The sequence below is a fragment of the Aedes albopictus genome, chromosome 3 (assembly GCF_035046485.1).
Source record: "Aedes albopictus strain Foshan chromosome 3, AalbF5, whole genome shotgun sequence".
NCBI lineage: Eukaryota > Metazoa > Arthropoda > Insecta > Diptera > Culicidae > Aedes > Aedes albopictus.
This window is the reverse complement of record NC_085138.1, coordinates 177,202,460-177,221,422: the sequence shown is the minus strand read 5'-3', so window position 1 is coordinate 177,221,422 and position 18,963 is coordinate 177,202,460. Positions and strand designations below refer to the sequence as shown.

At 43.5% G+C, this 18,963-nt stretch overlaps 2 protein-coding genes and 2 long non-coding RNA genes across 13 annotated transcripts in view; 3 read left to right on the top strand and 1 right to left on the bottom strand.

The window, feature by feature from the left end:
- LOC109403306 (zwei Ig domain protein zig-8) overlaps positions 1 to 18,963 on the top strand; it is a 911,020-nt gene that overhangs the window by 213,978 nt on the left and 678,079 nt on the right. For all 10 annotated transcript variants that reach the window (XM_062855318.1, XM_062855317.1, XM_062855324.1 and 7 more), the window contains exon 3: positions 9,191 to 9,226. The gene's annotated coding sequence lies outside the window, so the exon portion shown is untranslated. The remainder of the gene's footprint in view (positions 1 to 9,190; positions 9,227 to 18,963) is intronic.
- Positions 1,489 to 2,093, bottom strand: LOC134291943 (uncharacterized). The gene is made up of 2 exons (XR_009999360.1): positions 1,656 to 2,093; positions 1,489 to 1,600 (listed from the first exon to the last, which is right to left on the bottom strand). It is a non-coding gene; the product is annotated as an uncharacterized LOC134291943 (long non-coding RNA).
- LOC134291698 (uncharacterized) lies at positions 2,814 to 4,865 on the top strand. The gene is made up of 2 exons (XM_062859793.1): positions 2,814 to 4,556; positions 4,629 to 4,865. The coding sequence occupies exons 1-2, from the start codon at positions 2,875 to 2,877 to the stop codon at positions 4,699 to 4,701; spliced, it is 1,755 nt and encodes a 584-aa protein (XP_062715777.1). The 5' UTR covers positions 2,814 to 2,874; the 3' UTR covers positions 4,702 to 4,865.
- On the top strand, positions 15,361 to 16,545 carry LOC134292085 (uncharacterized). The gene is made up of 3 exons (XR_009999452.1): positions 15,361 to 16,210; positions 16,282 to 16,352; positions 16,413 to 16,545. It is a non-coding gene; the product is annotated as an uncharacterized LOC134292085 (long non-coding RNA).

Here is an 18,963-nt window from a genome sequence, read left to right as displayed (position 1 = left end):
GCTGACAGTTGCGGATGCAAACAAATAATATGCATCATATTAGCATTATATGTATGAAGAGTATTTTTCGGTCATACCTAATATTTTCACAGATAAACTACGTATTCAGATTATCTATGAATCCGTATTCGTGCATAATCTGCCGTTGCTGTTCTCGATCGAATGTATTATACGCTGATTTGATATCGATGAACAAATGATGTGTGGGCACGTTGTATTCGCGGCATTTCTGCAACACCTGGCGGTTGACGAACATCTGATCCGTTGTCCATCATGCCCCGAACCCCCCCCCCCCCCCCCCCATTCGATCCTCCGCAGCCCAGGTGATGAGAGACAAAGCGAATCCCATTTGTATTCAACTCGATGCTATTTCGCCGATCATAAGCACTTGAGAAATTTAATATATCATACAGCAAATTACGGATCCCTTTGTTCCGGGGCAATTTTCCCGACCACCACCAGGCCAGGCCGCAGAAAAGGCTTTGGAATGCCAAAGTGTTCGACCGAGGAGCGGAGGTTTTTCCACGTGGTTCAAACAGCGCTTGTAAGCCACGGGGCCAAAAAGTCGACACGGAACGAAAGGAATTCTCCGGGGTGGTGAATGATAAGCATTTCCATCGGTGGGTACATTTCACCGAGTTTCAGTATATATCTATTATTCCTTCTTACCTTGTGCGGTTCACCTGCCCTGTCTAACCACAGAAGGGGTTACAATGTGTTGTGGCGCAATCCTAAACATTCCACGGTACGTTTCGTAATACTCGGATCTTTCACGGGGTGTTGCTATCGTTCGTCTCTAAGCGGAAGTTTGGAAAATTGGTTTAGTGTGGAATATCTTTTCGTTCAGGGCCACTACCTCAGCACAAGGCAACGACGACGACGACGAGCGGAACCTGCTTGGGGATGTGGGAAAATAGTCGGAAAAACTTTTGCTCCCATCATTCGGCTGTTTTATTGCGGTTCAACTTTAGGTGGAAAGTTTTCCTTTTCGGATAATCGGCGCCATTCCACTCAGGCAGAAATATGGTTGCTGTGCTGGAGGACTTTTCTGGGCATAAGTTTGTGCGATATGGATTTGGATTACTGTAGGTTTAGTCAAGGTCAGATTTTCCAAATTTGCTTAGAAACATTGCAATTTGCAATACAAAATGATTCCTTTTCAGTGTTTCTAGTAGCTATTCTTTTCGAGTAATCTATTAGATTGGGAAATACCTTCAAGAAAACGAACAAATAGATAAAACCCCATGTTTCGTTATACTTTCTACGCTTTTTTTTTTACAAAGGCCTAAGAATATCGCACATCTTTTTCTAAGAATACGCCGTCGGAGCTATCCACTGAAGGTGAAAAGCTCGGAACTGCAGCTCTAATCCTTCGGCAAATTCAATTTACGTCAGGTGAAACTTTAACGATACTTGATTGATCGATGTGCAGCAAGCAGCAAGATTGGCTCAACTTTGTTGATGCGTTCTTCGAATTTCGACTGTTGGTGATTATGTTGGAAGGGGAATGGCGTTCAGTCTTTGGAGGAATAACTCAAAAACGGATTTTTAAGCTTTCATCCGACGTTTCGGTCGCTATATTGCGCCTTCTTCTGGGAATCTGTGGACAATGGTTCGATTTATGTTGTGTTTATGTTTGTGTTTATGCTACTCACTAACTATGCTCCGTTTTGTCGTCAGTATGAGCCCACAGCATAGGCCACATTTGTCCCAGACGTAACGTATCGCTACAACAAGAATTCACATGAGTACCAGGCAAGCATGCTGCGCAAGTAAACTTTCCGTCTGGTTTTACTTACTCTGCCGCCGCCGGCGGATGGATGGGATAAAATATCCGAAAAATATCCGAAAAACTATCCGGGTCGCAGAACAGCGATGCAGTTGCCCGTTTTGGCGCCACTTTTACTCTGATTGTGTTAACTCTTGTTGTACCGATTCGTTTGCCTGTTGGACGGCCTGGCTTCGTGTATTGTTTTTTAAAGTGTGTAGTACGCCGGCGTACGTATTGCTCAGATTGTCTGTATCGGTGCGCTTGTTCACTGTGTTCGGTGTGTTTATAATATGACATGTTTCTAGTATGTGTAAGTTTTGCTTCTTAACCCTCTAATACCCAAATTTTTGATTTTGATCTAAATATCATTTTTCGTCATCTAAAATCGATTTAAACATGTTTTGGAAGATGATTCTTTTTAATTCTCGATTTCGTGAATTTCAGTTTTTGATTTTTCTAATTTTTATTTTTGAATATCCCCACACTTTTATATTTTTCCTGGAAGCCTATTTGGCATACCAATTTTTTAAGATGAAAACATTTTGAGATTTTATGATAATTGTTGAAATATTATTATTTTATTTTTTTTTCGCAGAAAATTGTATTTTCCGTGTAATTTTAAGGAAAATAATTTTAGAGTGTATTCGATTCCCTTAAACTTTTAAACAAGGATAGAATGATTTGGGAAAAATTTAAATATGTTAATTGTAGCGATTCAATACAAAATAAACAATGGCTTCTAAAAGGTGGCTAAAACATCAATTTTTCAATAATTTTAAAAAATATAAATACGCTTTAAAATACACCAAAAACCATTTTGAGATATACAGAACAGTCCTAAATATCAGCCAAAAATATAAAAAAAATGATTTACCATGAAAGAAAAATTACAAAAATGCTCAAACTATACCCCGTCTAAAGGCGGGATTGGGTATTAGAGGGTTAAGACTAGCATCCACGATTCGTGTACGATCGAAAGCGAAGACATGGCGGTTGGCAGCCGAGTGATCTAGCAGCGCTGTTCGTTCTCGTAGTTGCGTAACAACAATTTCGCCAAACGCCTGGCGGATCTGAAACTCATCGATCGTGTCACCGAGAGGAGGATGAAAACCTACAAAGCGACAGCTCCCCGAATATACGGCGCCCCAAAAGCGCACAAGGAGGGACTACCACTGAGACCGGTGGTACCGTGCATGACGTCACCGTCGTACACACTGTCGCAGTACGTAGGCAAGATCATCCAAAAATCCATCACCGGCAAGTATGATGCGACAGACTCGTTCACGTTCTGCGAATACATCAACAGTGTGCAGTTGCCGCCGGATTACGTCCTGATTTCCTTGGACGTCGTATCGTTGTTCACCTGCATCCCCAAAGACTTGGTAATACGTGACGTCATCAACAACTGGGAAAACATCAAGCAACACACCGATATAAACCTGGACCTGTTCTTGGAGATGACCGAATTCTGCATCGATTGCAGCTACTTCCGGTTCAAGGGACAGTTTTACCAACAAGTCTTCGGCACAGCGATGGGCAACCCATTATCACCCACCATCGCGGATCTAGTGATGGAGACATTGCTAGACAACGTCGTGACGAGAGTGAGCTTCCCGTTCCCAGTGTTGAAGAAGTATGTGGACGACCTGATGCTGGCAGTTCCCAAGGACAAGATCGAAGAGGTGAGAACAATTTTCAACAGCTACCATGAGAAAATTCAGTTCACGGTGGAAGTCGAACAAGAAGGGAAAATTCCGTTTCTCGACTTGCTCTTGGTTCGACAGTCAGACCAAACGATCAAAACAGAGTGGTATATTAAGCCGATCGCCTCAGGGCGTTTCCTGAATTACCACTCCGCCCACAGCACAAAACAGAAGGTGAACGTGGCGAACAATTTCATTCACCGCGTCAAGACCTTCTCTACCAACGTCGAACCAAGTGCAACACGTGACATCATTTTCACCCAACTAAAACGGAACGATTACCCCACTGCAATGATAAACCGCCTCATCGATCGATCGAGGGAACGACAGGTTAACACCACCAACGATGACGTCACGAGCAGCGAGGAGATGATTTACCGATCGATGGTACATGTAGGACAGCTATCAGGAAACATCCAAAAAGTCCTGAGGAAGGACTATCCGAATGTCACCATCAGCTCGAAGAATGCGAAAACTGTAGGAAATCTTCTGCCTCCGGTAAAAGACGTTGTGGACAAGAACAGTAGATCAAACGTGATTTACAACATCCCATGTGCTAACTGCTCCGCGTGCTACGTAGGCATGACATCAAACAAACTGCAAACGAGGATCTCCAGTCACCGCTCCTGTTCCAACCGGCTGGAAAACATGTGGGACCAAGGGAAGACGACGGAGGACGTGGAGGTAGCGCAACTACGAGAACGAACAGCGCTGCTAGATCACTCGGCTGCCAACCGCCATGTCTTCGCTTTCGATCGTACACGAATCGTGGATGCTAGTCTTAAGAAGCAAAACTTACACATACTAGAAACATGTCATATTATAAACACACCGAACACAGTGAACAAGCGCACCGATACAGACAATCTGAGCAATACGTACGCCGGCGTACTACACACTTTAAAAAAACAATACACGAAGCCAGGCCGTCCAACAGGCAAACGAATCGGTACAACAAGAGTTAACACAATCAGAGTAAAAGTGGCGCCAAAACGGGCAACTGCATCGCTGTTCTGCGACCCGGATAGTTTTTCGGATATTTTTCGGATATTTTATCCCATCCATCCGCCGGCGGCGGCAGAGTAAGTAAAACCAGACGGAAAGTTTACTTGCGCAGCATGCTTGCCTGGTACTCATGTGAATTCTTGTTGTAGCGATACGTTACGTCTGGGACAAATGTGGCCTATGCTGTGGGCTCATACTGACGACAAAACGGAGCATAGTTAGTGAGTAGCATAAACACAAACATAAACACAACATAAATCGAACCATTGTCCACAGATTCCCAGAAGAAGGCGCAATATAGCGACCGAAACGTCGGATGAAAGCTTAAAAATCCGTTTTTGAGTTATTCCTCCAAAGACTGAACGCCATTCCCCTTCCAACATTTGTTGATGCGTTTGCATACATAAAGAGCAGCAAACCAGCTCGGCAGCAACAGCAGCCCCATGAATATATGTAGCACCCCTAAATCACGACTGACGCGTACATGAAACGGGTCAACCAACAATTTACAGCCAAGTGGAGCTCCTGGCTTCGTCCTGGTGTTGCAACTCCCGGGCGAGACGGGACACCAACAACAACTGGGGAGGAACATTGGTGTCTAATGGTGGAGCAACCAATCGGTAGAATTGACTTTCTGTTGGAATTTATGGATGTACTTTGCTTCGACCTCTTACCAAATCGATTGATATATCGTTCCCATGAAATCGCCTTAGAAAGGACTGCATATAATACCGAATGTTGAATCCGCACATATGTGTCAGTGAACATATTTACATTTCTTACTTGAATTCGCACTTAAAGAAATGACTGATGAGTCATGTGTTGCTATTGAGAAAAACTTTTATTTTTCGAGTGGAAATGAAGAACTTGATGAATCATGTTATGTGAGATTCAACCACTTATATGACGCGGGAGTCTAATCTTTACTTTTGTTGAAATGCTTTAAACTGCCGCAACCCCTAAAGTTCTTACGAAACCAAATGCTATAGGGGTAAAAGAGCAACAAGTTGAGAGTAATTATTATTAAAATAGAATGATGGACAAATCTCAAATACAAGTAAAGTACATACATTTATTTGCTCAAAATTATGATAAATTCAAGATAAGACATATATCAACAATAGTGCACCACAATGTACCGTAAACCGGGGTCAAATTGATCTCCGGGTCGAATTTGATCAGACGATTTTCGGTAAGATAAAACATACTTCAAATAGTTTCCACGCAAATATCTTTTAGTATCGGTCCCCAACTGCACGATAGTAGAAAGGAAATTACTTAAAATATGCTAAACCTAACCGAAAAACGTGTGATCAATTTCGACCCGAAGATCAATTTGACCCCGGTTTACGGTACTCAGTTTGTAGATGCCGCTCTCCATCCTCGGTCACGTCCATCCTCGTCAAGTCACGATTCGACCTAGTCCACCCTCCGTGCTCACTGCGCTCCACGACTACTTGTGCCAGCCGGATCAGTAACAAACACCAACTTTGCAGGGTTGTTGGTCGGCATTCTTGCAACTGGCCTGTCCACCGTATCCTTTCGGTTTAAGCCACCTTCTGGACACTGGTTTTGCCGTAAAGTGCACCATTCTCCCACGGCACGGTAAAGGCTGGGTATGCTGCGCAATTCAGATCCCATTGTGATCCACTAGCCTCTGCCCAGAAACTCCTATCCCTACCTCCACGCGGTACCGGCCGGAAACTATGAGCAACCTTAGGGAAGATCGGGTAACCAACCCCGGTGGGAACTTTGGTCGTAGGCTGACAGGGAAGGGGGGGGGGGGTTTCTTCGGCAAACCTGAGCGTCTGTTCTCCTGGAGGAGCGGCTCACAACAGCGTCTGATCCCCATGTAAGGGGCGACTGATCTACGTCCGAGTGCCAGGGAAGGATTCTAAGCTCAACTGTGCACTATGGTCCTCCGGAAAGTAGGGGGTTGGTGTCAGGCCCTACGAGCCAGCCGTAAAAAAACCATTGTAACGGAAAATCAGCAACAGAATACAGGTCGGACTCGATTATCCGGAGTCGGGTTCTGGCACTTCCCACATTAATATCTCGCAAACGGAATGATGTAAGAAGCTGAAATTTTGACTGATCACTAATCAAGGTTGCTTTAACAAAATGTCAAAATTTCAGCTTTGTAGAGCATCTTGTTCTCCAGATATATGTTTGAAAAGCATCAGAACCTCACTTCGGATAATCGAGTCCGACCTGTAATACGAACCGAGACCAATGGCAACGACCCCAGCGAACAAAAAGGACTTGCAATTGGAAACTCGGTACGTGGAACTGCCGATCTCTCAACTTCATTGGGAGCATCCGCATACTCGCCGATCTACTGAAGGACCGCGGGTTCGGCATCGTAGCGCTGCAGGAGGTGTGTTGGACAGGATCCATGGTGCGAACGTTTAGAGGTAATCATACCACCTACCAGAGCTGCCGCAACACACGCGAGCTGGGAACAGCTTTCATCGTGATGGGTGATATGCAGAGGCGCGTGATCGGTTGGTGGCCGATCGACGAAAGAATGTGCAGGTTGAGGATCAAGGGCCGATTCTTCAACTTCAGCATAATAAACGTGCACAGTCCACACTCTGGAAGCACTGATGATGACAAGGACGCATTTTACGCGCAGCTCGAACGCGAGTACGATCACTGCCCAAGCCACGACGTCAAGATCATCATAGGGGATCTAAACGCTCAGGTAGGCCAGGAGGAGGAAATCAGACCGACGATTGGAAAGTTCAGCGCCCACCAGCAGACGAACGAAAACGGCCTACGACTCATTGATTTCGCCGCCTCCAAAAATATGGCCATACGTAGCACCTTTTTCCAACACAGCCTCCCTTATCGTAACACCTGGATATCATCACAGCAGACGGAATCTCAAATCGACCACATTCTGATTGACGGACGGCATTTCTCCGACATTATCGACGTCAGAACCTATCGTGGCGCCAACATCGACTCCGACCTTAGGCATGCGGCTGTTCGAGTCCGTATGAAGTTGATCATCAATATTAACTTCTTTTCTCGATCAGCCTAGATAGCTGTGTAGTGTCGGTAGCGATTCTCTCAATTGGCTAAGAATAACACTACGGACCGCCTGTTCCGGTGGTAAAAATCCACCAACAGGTGACCCCTAATTCATGGTGTGATGCGGCTTTATGCTTACCGTGCTTAGGAATGCATGGCTAGGGGGGTCTAATAAAAACCTAACCGCTAACGGAGCCTGTGGAGTACCAGGGCGCCCTCCACAGTATGTAGCCCTTACTGCGCTAACCGGAGCAATGGTGCAGTGGACCTTGTGTTTCTCCGAGACAATCAGCTGCCCTTCTTTAGTCTCACTTGAGGCTAAATAAAGGCGGGATTATAAAGATGTTGTTTTTTTTTTTTTTTTTTTTTATCTGTATTAACGAGATTTTTAGCCCTAGGCTAGTTCATCTCGGGACCCACGCTTTACTTCCCTTCCGAAGGAAGAACTCATATTTTGCGAGTTTGTCGGGAGTGGGATTCGATCCCAGGTCCTCGGCGTGATAGTCAAGTGTTCTAACCACCACGCCAGGTCCGCTCCACAAAGATGTTGTTAATTAGTTTAAATTTTCACCTATATGGTTTCGCATTATGCGATTTACACAGTGTATTCTGTGTATCCTCGCCTTTGGCGTTTTCCAATCGATACCGATTTGGTTTTATCGTTGCTGTTCTTTGTTGTGCTGTTGTTGCGAAGAGTTTAATCTTTCCTAGTTTGGGTAGTCTCTACGGTTAAGATAGCTCAGATCAATCTTCAGCATAAAAGAACAGCAACGATCAATCTTTGCAGACTTATGCAAAATGGTACAGCCCAAGTGGCCTTGGTACAAGAACCTTACTTTCGTAAGGGAAATTTCTATCTAGGAAACCTTGTGAACCCGGTGTTTGCCACTTTCAGTAAACATGAAATGGCAAACTCGCGTGTCATGCCTCGAGCCTGTGTGCTTGTCATGTACAAAACGCTAATAAGACTGGTGGTCCTCTACGAGCACCAGACATGGACCATGCTCGAGGAGGACCTGCAAGCACTCGGAGTTTTCGAGCGACGCGTGCTAAGGACGATCTTCGGCGGTGTGCAGGAGAACGGTGTGTGGCGGAGAAGGATGAACCACGAGCTCGCTGCACTTTACGGCGAATCCAGCATCCAGAAGGTGGCCAAAGCCGGAAGGATACGGTGGGCAGGGCATGTTGCAAGAATGCCGGACAACAACCCTGCAAATCTGGTGTTTGCAACTGATCCGGTTGGCACAAGAAGGCGTGGAGCGCAGAGAGCACGATGGGCGGACCAAGTGGAGCGTGACCTGGCGAGCATCGGGCGCGACCGAGGATGGAGAGCGGCAGCCACAAACCGAGTATTGTGGCGTACTATTGTTGATTATGTCTTGTCTTAGATGTGATGTTGAACAAATAAATGTATGTATGTATGTATATCAAAAAGTTGTTAGTTCTATGCTGTCACTACCAACACTAAAGGAGCGTTCACCCAATCAATTATAATTTTGGTGGGGCAAATTACCTCTATTGATAAGGGTTTGTTAGTAAAACAATATTCGCTGGGATTCCCTTTTCTTCGGAAGGCGTGGTTATTTTGATTCATTATTTACAATTTGTATTTTCCATCTCACGCATAAGCAATAAGCAATACTGATCTTTAACGTCTGTTTTGTTTTCCTTTCAGATATGTGGCTATGGAGTTTCAACACAATTGATTAAGGTACAATTTATTTCATTACTAGACAACATCCAAGTAACCACCATGGTGAATACTTGCAATTCCTATCATCTATGAGAAAATGCTTCAGATCTGGTCGCTTTCTTCGTTGAAGAACAAAATAAAAAATGGGAAAATAAAAACGCTTGTAAAGTATCGAAATGAGTGGGTCAATACTATAAGACAGGATTGTGGATACTAGTGAAATTTGCAAAGGCAATACTCATTTTTGCAACTCCATCTACGATTTTTGTAAGTTTTAAGTTTATGCTATGCTTTGTTATCCATTTGAACGGACTTTTTGACGGATTCGTACCACCAAAATGGAATTGCAGCTTTTAACGTAATTGTCAATCCAAAATGGAAAGAAAAACATAAGAAAATAAAATTACCGACATTTTCGTTTAAACGACTTTGCAAATATCCAACAATTTTATCTTAATCTACCATCTACCAGATAACAGAGCCCCCCTCAGTAAACGAAAAATCTTTAAAATTGCCAATAAAGCTTTCACCGTCAATTAAAGACCTCGGCCCGATCGTCAGAACCCTTGGTCCTTACCCAAGCCAACCAATCTCGATTGACAAAACCCCGGGAGCAAATCGTGACAACCGTCTATCCACAAACAAGAATCCCATTATCTAATTTCGCTCCAGTCGAATCTCTCTGTCTCCCTATCCTCGCTGTTTCCTAGGGGGGTCGGCGCCGACCCATAACGCAAGAAGCATCCGAAAAAGTGTCCAAATGGAATGTGTCACTAGTTTGGTTAGGTACTCGGTGGAGGAGAAGGATGGGTGTATTCGTCAAGGCGATGCGGATGCGCGGTTTTATTTTGCTTTGAAACACTTGCCGTGTTTGGACACAGCCAAAGGTACCATTCCGGGGCGGGCGCTTTCGAGAAGGAAAACATTCATCTCCAGATAAGAAGAGGACGGCTTTGATGGGGCACAAAGGATCGCCGCTGCCATCGCCGTCGTCGTGTCGTCGTTGTCGTCTTCATCGCCGCATGGCGGAGGTGGTAAATCGTGTTGTCCGTCGTTTCCGCTTTTCTTTCTCTGCATCTGGCTAGAGCGTTTGTTGTGGATCTGAAGATTACGGTTTACTTTCAAGAACGGAACAAGGTTTTGCCCAACTTTAAAAGGAGGATTTGAGATAAAATTCGTCGGCGGGGTAAAACGTCGCCTTGATAAATATTGATTTGGCACGATATGCACCGAAAGTTCGGAACATACATTTCTGTAGAAACTCAGAAAATCAAGTATAAAGCGGACCTGATGTGACGGTTAAAGCACTTGATCAACATGCCGAGGACCTGGGATTAATGTGAGTTTTTCCTTTGAAAAGGATGTAAAGCGTGGGTCTTGAGAGGAACTGACAAAGTACTACAAAATGTTAAAAATTTACAGAATTCATTGGAAAAAGATATCTTGGATATTTGTGTTCAAGCAATCAGATAAAATCATTCATGCGTTTCAGGGTCAAAATATCGTTAAAAGACGCACATCACTTCAATCTCCCCCACTGATCCACCTATTGTGAATGTAAATTTCCGCGATACTCTCCTTCCTCCCCATTGTTTTTTTCCTACGACAATAATTTTATTCATGCTCATTGGATTCAGTTGGGAAAGAATGTGCGTATTTCCTTCAGTTTACTGAGCCGCTTTCAGATGACTATTCTGAATTCTAGCCCGCGTTCCGCAAATATTGTACGTAATAATTGAAGTAAAATAGCTTGCTGCCAGCATGAATGAGCAGCAGAATACTACAGGTTTCTATTGGAAAACACAATGACAACTGGGTGCTATTTGGACAAAATTTTGCATAAATTTATTCTTACACTTTTGTTTTTTATCAGCTTTGAAACGGAACCTTCTAGCTGTTGCGTTCAGAGAACCGTAGGGTCGTCGGACTTTCATCGAAATGGAATGAAGATTTTTTCAATGCAAATTAGTTTGATTAAATTTACTGAAATAATGTGATGAAAAATAGGAGGTTGCCATTTGACTGTTGATGGTTTCAGGGCCGTAGAATCTTAAAATTCATAAGATGAGTGTCACACCAACAAATTTGTTAACCTTCAGCGTGGTTTGATTAACCAGGATCTTTGTCAAATCGGTAAAGCTGAACCAATTAGAGACATTCTAAACATAAACATTACAGAGCTCGAGTAGAGGAAAAACATCTTTGTTTATTCCGTAAATACACAGTTATGGATCACACACGGTTACGGATCAATTCAATGTTTACGGTCAAATGTCGCCTCACTGCATAGCATGACATAACATAGCATAGTCTTCATAGCATAAACATTATACTATGCCACGCCATACCATGCTAGTCCATTTTTCTTATGACTGCAGTCCTCTATCTTCGGCTGCGTCCCACATTTGCCAGCTCGTTTTGCACCTGGTCTGCCCACTTTTCACGCTGCTCTCCAGGTCTTCTTATACCTTCCGGATCTCTGGCAAACGTCAGTTTCGCCGACATTCTTACCACATGCCCTGCCTATCGTATCCTTCCAGCTTTTCTACCTTCCGGATGCTTGATTCGCCGTAGAGTTCAGTGAGCTCGTGGTTGGTATTTTGCCGCCACATACCGTTATCCAGTACACTGCCAAAGATGGTCCTAAGCACCCCACTCTCGATTGGTTCGAGTACTTGCATGTCCTTCTCGAGCATAGACCAGATCTTGGGCTCGTAGAAAACCACCCAAGTAGTAGTAGTTCTTCATTTTAAGTTTTGTTCGGCTCTATAAGAGATCTTCCTGACCATTTTTATAAAACTTGCCATAAAACTGATTTATACATCAAAACCCCTTGATAACCTCTTTAAGAGCATCTTCCGGCTAAGTGGACCACTTTTTGGTTTTGCTAGCCACATTAAGAGTTTCAATAAAACTGTTTTAAAACCTAGTTGAAAAATTTTCCATTCTTGAAAAGAGGTTATAATGATTGTTGTTGTTTTTATTTTTCAACAAAAAACTATGACAGCTCAAGATGTAGAGAAGCGTCTTCGATAAAGTTCAGGAGGATACATCATTCGTAAGTAGAAAGCGATCATTTCAAAGTACCGTCTTACCCCGTTGGTTCAACACGTTTTAATACGACACTTTTTAATTCGTACCCCGCTTATTCGACATATGTCGAATTAAGAAGTGTTCAAATGTCACAGCGATGTAAACTGTAAATGCAAAACAGTTTGATGTTACGCTTATACTCGCACCCGCAGCAGCTCCTCTTGTAGCCGCTATGGTGCTATTCGACAACCAAACTGCTTGGAGACCAACCGGAATAAACTGAGGATGGCAACAATCGTAGAAAGAACGAGCTCTTCATTCACACTACCACAATATCTGTTGAAATTATGTTTCATAACAAATCCGGAAATCAAAACAAAAACAAAAATAGAGTTGCCAAATTTTAATGAGCATGATGGTGTAGGGTGACGAGTTTGTCGAATTAAAAGTGTACCCCGGTTATTCGACAACAGTCGGTGTCGTATTAGCGGGGTAATACGGTAATATTTTAGTAGTTATTGTGTTGGTAGGCTTATACGCATTCAATTTTACCGTGAATATTAGGATTGCAGAAACATAAAATTAATGCGCTTCGAATTATTTATCATCATTATCATCTTGGACCGAAATAAATCAATTTGTTAATTTAGAAAAACTATCTCGCATCACAAGAAAACTCTGCTGAGAGAGTTTATTTATGTGAGCATGTTATCTTTTTCGGCTGTTCGGGCCCGTATGAAGCTGATCATCAATATTAACTTCTTTTCTCGATCAGCCTAGATAACTGTGTAGTGTCGGTAGCGAATTCTCAATTGGCTCAGAATAACACTACGGACCGCCTGTACCGGTGGTAAGAGTCCACCAACAGGTGACCTCTAATTCATGGTGTGATGCGGCTTCATGCTTACCGTGCCTAGGAATGAATGGCTAGGGGGGGTCTAATAAAACCTAATTGCAAACGGAGTTTGTGGAGTACCAGGGCGCCCTCCACAGTATGTTGCCCTTACTGCGCTAACCGGAGCAATGGTGCAGTGGACCTTGTGTTTCTCCGAGACAATCGGTTGCCCTTCTTTAGTCTCACTTGAGGCTAAATAAGGGCGGGATTAGTAAGATGTTGTTCTTCTTCTTCTTGGCGTAACGTCCTCACTGGGACAAAGCCTGCTTCTCAGCTTAGTGTTCTATGAGCACTTCCACAGTTATTCACTGAGAGCTTCCTCTGCCAATGACCATTTTGCATGTGTATATCGTGTGGCAGGCACGAAGATACTCTATGCCCAAGGAAGTCAAGGAAATTTCCTTCACGAAAAGATCCAGGACCGACCGGGAATCGAACCCGTCATCCTCAGCATGGTCATGCTGAATACCCGTGCGTTTACCGCCTCGGCTATATGGGAGATGTTGTTAATTAGCTTAAATTTTCACCTATACGGTTTCACATTATGCGATTTACACAGTGTATTCTGTGTATCCTTGCCTTTGGCGTTTTCCAATCGATACCGATCTGGTTTTGTTGCTGCTGTTCTTTGTTGTGCTGTTGTTGCGAAGAGTTTAATCTTGCCTAGTTTGGGTAGTGGTTACGGTTAGGATAGCTCAGATCAATCTTCAGCATAAAAGAACAGCAACAATCAATCTTTGCAGACTTATGCAAAATGGTTCAGCCCAAGTGGCCTTGGTCCAAGAACCTTACTTCCGTAAGGGGAATTTCTATCTAGGAAACCTTGTGAACCCAGTGTTTGCTACTTTCAGTAAAAATGAAATGGCAAACTCACGTGTCATGCCTCGAGCCTGTGTGCTTGTCAACAACGCAATAGTTGCTACACTCATCTCTGAACTAACCACCAGAGATGTATGTGCTATCACAATTGATGTATCTGTTGGAAACCTCAACAGGAAATACGTCTATTGTTCTGTGTATTTACCGCATGATGAACCATCCCCTACGGATGCTTTCAAACAAGTCATCGCATACTGCACTTCAACAGGCCTTCCGTTAATTGTTGGTAGTGATGCTAATGCTCACCATATCATCTGGGGCAGCTCAGACATTAACTTGAGAGGCTCCAGTTTGATGGAGTACTTAAGTAGTACAGATCTTGCATTACTTAACATAGGCAACCGCCCAACCTTCATGGTATCTGGTAGAGAGGAAGTGTTAGACATAACGCTTTGCTCTAGTAGAATTAGTCACGAGCTGACCAATTGGCATGTGTCATATGAAGAATCTTTATCTGACCATCGCTACATCTTTTTTGAACATTTAAATGTTACTTCGCAAACATTGCGTTTCAGAAATCATCGGTCAACAACTGGGATCTTTTTACTCACCATCCATTGACACTCCAAGTGATTTAGATGATGCCGTTGATACTACAACGACCTTCATCAGGGAAGCTTTTGAAGAAGCATGTCCTCTACGGTCTGTGAAGATCACAAGAGGAACCCCTTGGTGGAACTCTGATCTCGCGAAACTCAGGAAACAATGTAGAAAGAGTTGGAACAGATGACGTTCGGCTGGTTCGGAGGTTTTCAGGTCGGCTCACAAGGCCTACAGGAAAGTTCTCCGGTCTGCTGAACGATCCGGCTGGCAAAACCTTTGTACAAATACAAATCTGGGATACCATCAAACCAAACACGGAGATCAATCTCGATCTTTTCCTGGAAATTGTATCCTTCTGTATGGACACGAGCTACTTCGTATTCCGGAACCAATTCTACGAACAGATCGAAGGAACTGCCATGGGTAATCCACTATCCCCAGTACTTGCTGATCTGGTCATGGGGATCCTACTTGATACAGTAACCAGTAAGACTGACATTGTCTTCACTGTGTTGCGTAAATACGTGGATGATCTGATGCTTGTCATACCAGCTGATAGATTACAGCAGGTTTTAGACATCTTCAACTCATACCACCCGAGTATCCAATTCACATTTGAAGTAGAAACAGACGGTAGGCTCCCATACTTAGACATGACTCTAGTTCGGCAAGAATATGACACCATTCGAACCAAGTGGTATATGAAAGCCATCGCATCGGGTCGTTTGTTGAATTTCTCATCTCTCCATCCTCTCACCCAAAAAATCAACACCATCAAAAATGTCATCGATAGGAAAAACCGATTATCCACCAACTGGGATGAAGAGAAAAAGCGAGAAGTCATCGCTCAAATTCTGCAAACCAACGACTACCCCCGAAACCTCATCAATCGCTTTCTGAACCGAACACACTGGACATCTACGCACACCATTACAGCCGACGATCACACGACCGAAGAACACACGATTGGGCCGCCTCAAGCTAAAATATACCGATCTCTCCCCTACATCCCGTCACTTACACCAAAAATCATCCAGATACTACGACACGACTATCCCTCCGTAATAATATGCCCACGGAGCGTGCACACGATAAGGGATCTCTACACACGCATTAAGGACCCGATACCCATGGATCATCACCATAACGTGGTGTATCGAATACAGTGCGGAAACTGCGACAAATGCTACATCGGAATGACCGGCAACCTACTGAAGAAGAGATTGTCGGGCCATCGGAGCAATCTCAACCAACTGGAGAACCTATTAGAGTCAGGCCGTACATATGCAGATGAACCAGTGAGAGCACTCAGAGAAAAAACAGCTCTCTTGGCCCACTGCATCGACCACGACCATAGGTTCATCTACGAGACAACACGAATAGTCGATCGGACGTACAAGAGAAACATTCTCCCGATTCTAGAGATGATACACATAAGCAACGACAACGATTCCATCAACAAACGAACAGATACAGATAGACTTAGCAGTACGCTCTCTGGACTAATACACAGAATTAACACAGTCATGACAAAAAACACTAATGGACAAAATAACAGAAACACCAACCACCCATCCGACCCCACCTAAACCATAACACAGATCAGTTACCAAACAGTCTACCGAAGCAGTGAGTGAACTTGAACTTCAACGGTAATTTTCTCGTTTTTGACTAGTATATTTTTGACTATATTACTCAACATAATTACATTTTCAAACAATAGTGATGCGACGAACAAAAATAGGACAATTTTATGTAGAAATTAAACAGACAATGACAAAAAACAGAACTCTAGTAAGTAAATGACACACAAGTAGAAATGTAAAATTAAACTTATTGTATAAACCATTTTAGTGATCCCAAGAAGAAGGCAAAATACATTGCGCCGAAACGTCGGAAAATAGATAACCTCTGTTTCCTTTTGATTTGAGGGACTGCAAGCCAAACCATATTTGATAGAAAACTTTACAGTCGATAAATCAAGATTACACCTTTGTACAAATGTTTCCAGTTTGAGTGAAGTCAGTCGGTTAAATAAAATCCTTGCGAATTGTAAGGATTCCCGAGTGAACGAACTTCGTTTGCCAAATGGCGATCTGACTTCCTCTGATGAGGGAGTTCTGGAAAGCTTATTCAGCACACACTTCCCTGGATGTGTGGATATTACATCTTCGGATGAACCTGATGTCTTTTCTTGTAGTTACGATTCCCTGGCTTAGGCTCGGAGTATTATAACTATAGAATCGATTAAGTGGGCACTTAATAGCTTTGCTCCTTTCAAATCTCCTGGGACAGATGGGATTTATCCGTTTTTGCTTCAGAAGGGATTTGATCATTTCAAACATGTTTTAAAAAAAAATACTTTTTTGCAGTTTTGCTACAGGGTATATTCCCAAACCCTGGCGGGATATTACTGTGAAGTTTATTCCGAAAGTGGGTCATGCGTCATATGAAGAAGCAAAGAGTTTCAGACCTATCAGTTTGACCTCTTTTCTTCTGAAATGCTTAGAACGCATTGTGGATCATCACATCCGTGATGTTCATCTGGCCAACGTGCCTCTTCATGTGAACCAACATGCCTGCCAATCTGGTAAGTCCACTGTGACTCTTTTACACAAGGTTGTTTACGATATCGAGAAAGCATTCGCTCAAAAGCAATTTTGTTTGGGTGTTTTCTTAGATATCTAGGGTGCCATTGACAATGTGCCTTTCGATGCCATATTGGAAGCCGCACGGAGTCATGGTATATCTCCAATGATTTCCAATTGGATTCATCAAATGCTCAAAAACCGATATCTTTTCTCGATATTGCGTCTAGCAGGGATTAGGAAATTGAGTGTTTGTGGATGCCCCCAAGGGGGAGTCTTGTCACCGCTTTTGTGGAATCTTGTAGCAGATATGGTATTGAGGCAACTCAATAATAGCGGTTTTCCTATTTATGGTTTTGCCGACGACTACCTAGCATTATTAGTTGGCATGTGTATCACCACCCTTTTCGACCTGATGCAAAACGCTCTTCAGGTAGTTGAGGGTTGGTGGCGCCAATATGGCCTTTCGGTTAATCCGAGTAAAACATCCATTGTTCTTTTTACGGAAAGGCGAAACCGTAATGGCGTTCGACTTTTGCGTGTCTTTGATTCTGAAATCGATGTGACTGAACAGGTAAAGTACGTTGGAGTCATTCTTGATTCCAAGCTTCCCTAGACACCTCACATTGAGTTCAGAATCAAGAAAGCTTGTATGGCCTTCGGGCAATGCCGGCGAACCTTTGGTACAACTTGAGTTCGGCCAATATTGGCTTATGGATGTCTGGTGTGATGGCGAAAGGGCGAAATGAGAACGGTCCAATTACAGTTAGGCCATCTCCAAAGGATGTGTTTAATGGCGATGTCTGGAGCGTTCTCTTCAACTCCCACGGCAGCACTCGAAGTTCTCTTTGACGTTGCTCCACTACACATTGATCTCAAACAAGAAGCACTTTCTTGCACTTACCGTCTACGGGTACTCGGTCTACTAGAGGAAACTCCTGTGAACCGTACATCAACACACACCTCGTTGTTCCCATTTTTTGTGAATTGGGACAAAATTGTCCTTGCTCCAAGTGATCTTACAATTGCTTGTAATTTTCCATATAGGACATTTTCCACGAAATTCCCTTCCCGGGAAGAGTGGACATCTGGATATCTGGATAAAGAAGTATTTCAGACAGCATCGTATGTTACACTGATGGCTCCCTTCTCGAAGGTCGAGCTGGTGCTGGTGTTTATTCTCGTGAGCTAAGGCTGTATCAGTCTTATTCACTTGGTAGATACTGCACCGTTTTTCAGGCCGAGATCTTTGCTCTTATGTGCGGAGTGCAATCAGCACTTCAGCAGCACGTAATGGGCAAAGTAATATACTTCTGTTCAGATAGCCAGGCTGCTATTAAAGCACTTGCTTCGGCCAACTCCAGGTCGAAGATAGTTATCGCTTGTAGAACTTAAATCGAGGAGCTGAATTCAGCAAACGCGGTTCACCTTGTATGGGTACCTGGCCATTCTTCCATCGCTGGAAATGAATTGGCTGATGAGTTAGCTCGCACTGGAGCATCACATGACTTTATTGGCCCTGAGCCAGCTATTCCGATATCGAAGTGTTGGATAAAGCTTCAGATTCACACCTGGGCTGCTACTCAAAACAGACAATACTGGAATAGTTTGGAGTCATGTCGTCAAACCAAATTGTATTGTACTGAGCCATCTCCAAGGGTGGCGAAGTATCTTATAAATCTGTCAAAGCAGAATTGTAGTATTCTGGTCAAAGCATTGACTGGCCACTGCCGACTCAACTATCACATGGCGAATATTCAGCAAGCTGATTCATTTGCATGTGATAGCTGTGAATCTCATTATGGAACTTCGCATCA